The sequence below is a fragment of the Lithobates pipiens genome, unplaced genomic scaffold (genome assembly GCF_037356315.1).
Source record: "Lithobates pipiens isolate NorthernLeopardFrog02 unplaced genomic scaffold, aLitPip1_a1.2 Scaffold_1, whole genome shotgun sequence".
Lineage (NCBI taxonomy): Eukaryota > Metazoa > Chordata > Amphibia > Anura > Ranidae > Lithobates > Lithobates pipiens.
The window spans coordinates 195390347-195395157 of record NW_027507685.1 but is presented as its reverse complement, the minus strand read 5'-3'; the positions used below and the strand labels follow the sequence as shown (position 1 = coordinate 195395157).

The 4811-nt window shown below is 40.4% G+C and overlaps 1 protein-coding gene across 1 annotated transcript; it reads right to left on the bottom strand.

The window, feature by feature from the left end:
- Positions 1-3002: 3002 nt before the first annotated feature.
- On the bottom strand, positions 3003-4557 carry LOC143988739 (olfactory receptor 8G50-like). The gene has a single exon (XM_077488556.1). It carries the CDS (start codon positions 4111-4113, stop codon positions 3163-3165), a length of 951 nt encoding a protein of 316 aa, XP_077344682.1. The 5' UTR covers positions 4114-4557; the 3' UTR covers positions 3003-3162.
- Positions 4558-4811: the final 254 nt, after the last annotated feature.

The following is a 4811-nucleotide window of genomic DNA, read 5'->3' as shown; positions in this document are numbered from 1 at the left end:
CACAGATCATTAACATATTTAATTGATTCCACGACTCATTCAAGTGAGTGGTACACTTGAATGAGTGGTGGACTACACCTGTTTTTGCCAGAAGAAAAAAGGGGATAAAAAAAGTTGAGCAAAAAAATAAAAGAAAAGTGTGAAAAAGAGGATGTTTAAATATTGTTCTTCCAAAAAAATGGAAGAGAGAAAAAATAAAAAATCTATATTCTTAAGTGAAGAATACTTAATAATAGTGACACAATGTAAGAGCAAAATAAGTGACATAACTACTATTGAAAGACTATGTCAAAAATAAACAATTAACCAGAAGTGGGAAGGAAGAGAGCTAAAAAACAGGCAGGATACCAGGATGCCAGGATGCCTTATCTTTCATTAACCACTTCAGCCCCGGAAGAATTTACCCCCTGCCTGACCAGGCAATTTTTTGTGCTACGGCACTGCGTCGTTTTAACTGACAATTGCGCGGTCGTGCGACATTGTACCCAAACAAAATTTACATCCTTTTTTTTTCACAAATAGAGCTTTCTTTTGGTAGTATTTGATCACCTCTGCGTTTTTTATTTTTTGCGCTATAAACAAAAGAAGAGCAACAATTAAAAAAAAAAAACACAGTGGGGGTTTTTTACTAAAGGCAAATCCACTTTGCACTGAAAGTGCACTTGGAAGTAAAGTCGCTGTAGATCTGAGGGGGACAAGCAAGGAAAATAAAAAAACAGTATTTTAGCTTGCACGTGATTGGATGATAAAATCAGCAGTGCTTCCCCTCATCCTTCCCCAGATCTTCCGCTCAGATCTACAGCGACTGCACTTCTAAGTGCATTTTCAGTGCAGAGTGGATTCGCCTTTAGTAATGTCGGTAATCAGCGATTTTTATTGGAACTGCGATATTGCGGCGTACAAATCGGACACTTTTGACACATTTTTGGGACCAGTGAAATTTATAGAGCGCTATAAAAATGCACTGATTACTGTATAAGTAATACTGTTCTAACTGTGGGGGGGGGGGGGGGGGGACTGACTAGGGGAGGAGAGAGATCGTTCTTCCTAGTAGGAACACATGATCTGTCTCTCCCGTTGGGGGAAATGGGATTTTTATGTTTACACACACAGATCCCGGTTCTTGTTCTGTCACGAGAGATCGCAGGTGCCTGGCGGTCATCGTGCACACCGGGCACTCTAATTGGCTCCGGGGACACACTACAGGCAGTGCAGTGCCTCCTACAGCGTCTTAAAGGGCTAATGTACAGCTATGACGGCTCGCCCAGGGGAGCCATTCTGCCGGTCGAGAACCGGTTGAGCTCAGGTAAAATTCCCTTGCAAAGATTTGCTGGCTGTCTTCCCCAAGAGTGTCATTTTGAGAGAGGCCCAGTTTCCACCTGGTCTAGGTTGGTTGTGATAATATGCAGCCACAGAGCCATGCAAAGACTGAGACATAGAGCGTGTGTAGGCAGGTGCAGTCTGTATTCTCCACTGCAGTTGGCATGTGACTGCAGCTGCAATGTAGTTGAGGAAGGAAGTTGAGGGGAACTTGGTTCCTCTATGAATTCCTCAGTCACAGGGGCTACTATCCGAGTGGACGCGGGCGCCCCATGTGACTTTGATGGCCATATTGGGTCAGCCAAGTTTCTATTTAAAACTCTGGCTCCCGGGTTTGGCGTGCTTTTGGTGAATGGCTAGCGCAGGGATAGGATCCTTGTCTGGCAGGGACAGTGCATAGGGACAGAGAAAGGTTTCAGAAGAGTAGGGGCAGTGCAGAGACTACGTCTACTTCTTCAGGAAGCCTCTGCTTTTGGGTGTGGACTGGCCAGGCCAGATTTTTCTTCTCGTGGCAGACACTGTCAGCATCTTCCATTCTTCAAACCGCTGATCCATCGTTGTCACAGTTGTAAGTGGTTCTGGAAAGATGTGCCCCTCTGCTGGGTCCGATTCTACTTACTGAACTTTTCTACAGTACATTGCTATTGCCAAACTTGGACTTTGTGGGGTAGATTTACAAAAACTCAAAAACTGGTGCACTCAGAATCTGGTGCAGCTGTGCATGGTAGCCAATCAGCTTCTAACTTTTGCTTGTTCAATTAAGCTTTGTCAATTAAACCTGGAAGCTGATTGGTTTAAATGTAGAGTTGCAACAGATTTTGCACTTTCCAGTTTTAGTAAATAAATCTCTGTGTGTGTTCACAGCCCACCACAGAATGCTGCACCAAGCTCACATGTTTATTTCTGGAGTGACAATAATGGCAATCTTCTCTTGAGAGTGACCACCTGTTACAGCCGGAACGACGCAGTGAATGGAGCCTTGAACTCGAAACACTGTGGAAAAAGCAACCATTCCAAAAATAAGAACAGGAAAATAAAACAAAAGGTAAAAAACCAATGGAAAACAATCCTGTCGCAGATGCAGTCCCCTGCTTTCTCTGGAAGCATTGATCTTTGTAAGGGTGAAGTTGTTGTCTTGTTTTGCATTCTACAAAGTAAATCAACACACCAGGCAGGACTTATCTGGCAGTAATAATAAACTGCAGCAGCAGAGCAGGGGAGACACACACAGCCACCTCCTGGCAGGACAGCATGGAACCGATAGAGCCAGCATTTAAAAAATTATTGGGCTATAAGGCATGCATGCCCAGAACACCCTGCCCAGCATAATGATTGATGCCTCATGCGTGTGCTGTATGCCGCATATTCCCAGAGCACCTGTGCTTTACCTAGAGGAAGTAAACTGCTTCCGGAAAGAAGCAGGCTATGTCCCCAATAGCCATTGGTGTTTACCCAGCTGTATAATCACCCTGTGGGTCAGCAGTGCTGCTCCGTAAAACAAAACTTATTAGTACAGATACAGGTACTGTGCCCACCCAAATAAGGAGCAATGTTTGGATGGACCTCTAGGTCATAAATCCAGCAAGGTAGTAGACCAAATCTGATCCTATGTGCTTCAATGAAAAGAAATGAATGCCAGGCTGGAGGGGAACTCAATTTTATAGTTAAGATCCAAATAGTGATAATGGTGTGCAGGGCCTAGACTGGTGTGCGCTGACATGGAGCTGTCAGGCAAAAGGTTTTTGACTATAGAAATCTGAAACAAATAAGATAGCGGGTCACATGCACAATACTTCAAATAAAACTTTAAAAAGTTAGCAAAGAACCAAGTTTATTTTTTGTTTATTTTCTTTCTATTAGTCTGGACATTTTCTTCAACTTTCTCTTTAAAGCTGAATGGACATCTTTATTCTTCAAACTGTAAATCAGAGGATTTAAAATTGGGACACATGTGGTATTAAACAGGGAAGAAAGTTTATTAGAACCCAGTGAAATATATTCAACTGGTCTGAAGTATTGGTAAGACAAGGTGCCATAAAGAAGGACGATGATTGTGAGATGTGAGGAACACGTGTAGAAAGCTTTCCACCTCCCGTTACTGGAACGTATTCTCAGTATGCTTCTTATAATGAAAACATATGATATAAAAGTGAGAACAAATGGAACAAAAGATGCCAGAATTACTCCTTCAATAATCACATAAAGTTGCAAAGCAGAGGTGTCACTGCAGGAAAGCTTCATTATTGGTACAAGGTCGCAGAAGAAATGGTTGACCTCCAATGATGTGTAACAACTAATGGATGACACTTTCCAAGCACAAGGCATGATATCTAAGAAACTCAAAACCCAACAGACACCAGCCAGAATAGAGCAGACTTTGTGGTTCATAATTACCTGGTAATGTAAAGGGTGACAGATAGCCACATAGCGGTCATAACCCATTGCTGTCAGAATTCGCAGCTCATTACACGTAAAAGATAAGAAGAAAAACATCTGCATCACACAACCAACAAAGGAAACCAATTTTTCACCAGTGACAAATGTAATAAGAGCTTTGTGAAGAGTTATTGTAGAACAAGAAACATCAAGAATAGATAGGTTGGCCAGGAAGAAGTACATTGGTGTGTGAAGATGGCGATCCATACAGATCAATAAAAAAATGGTCATATTACCTCCTAGAATGAAGAGATAAATCAGCAGAACCAACAAAAAAATGGGAAGCTGTAATTCTGGGACATCAGAAATCCCTTCAATGATGAAATATGTTGTTCCTGTTTTGTTGGATTCTTCCATATTAGTGCTGCATATGAAAAAATGGCATCTATTTTAATAATGCAATAGTCAGCTGTGCCATATCAGTTTGACAATTTAACGCTCAACTGAGACAAATCACAAATGCACTCGAATTCAGCTGTACAAGGTATAATTGTTAAAACCATTAAATATAAATAATTTAAATACAATTAAATACAATTACTGTCAATATTTATATATACTGCTATATTAGCTTTTGAAAATTCTACAAAAAGTATAAATCAGACTGAAAGAGGTAGAGCCAGCCAGGATTTATTATACTGCACAGAACTGTTGGTCTATAGTTGTTTCCAAACTAGTAGAATTTTGTTGACATTTTTTTTGTTTCAAGAGCACTTGTTTGATTTTGTAATGAGTATTAGGGTCAAATCATTGTTCGTTTTCACCATCAGAAAGGAGCAGAATGGAATTTTTTTTAACAAAATAATTTTAATTTAATTAACAGTTTATGTGGTTTTCATTCAGGAAATTACATTATTTCCGAAATCAAATGTTAAAAGTAAATGAAATGTTGAGATAGTTTTGAACAACAATCATTGAATCATTTAATGACTTGTTTCCTGATGTTCTATTGAGATACTTATCTCCCTGTACCTCCTGATGAAGTAAGTCTGTCCGCCTGAGAAACCTGTTGAGACAGAATTCCCACATCAATCAAGATGAGTTATGGAAAACGT

Coding starts and splice junctions, on each gene's coding strand:
- LOC143988739 (XM_077488556.1), bottom strand. CDS start 4,113: ATGGAAGAATCCAACAAAACAGGAACAACATATTTCATCATTGAAGGG.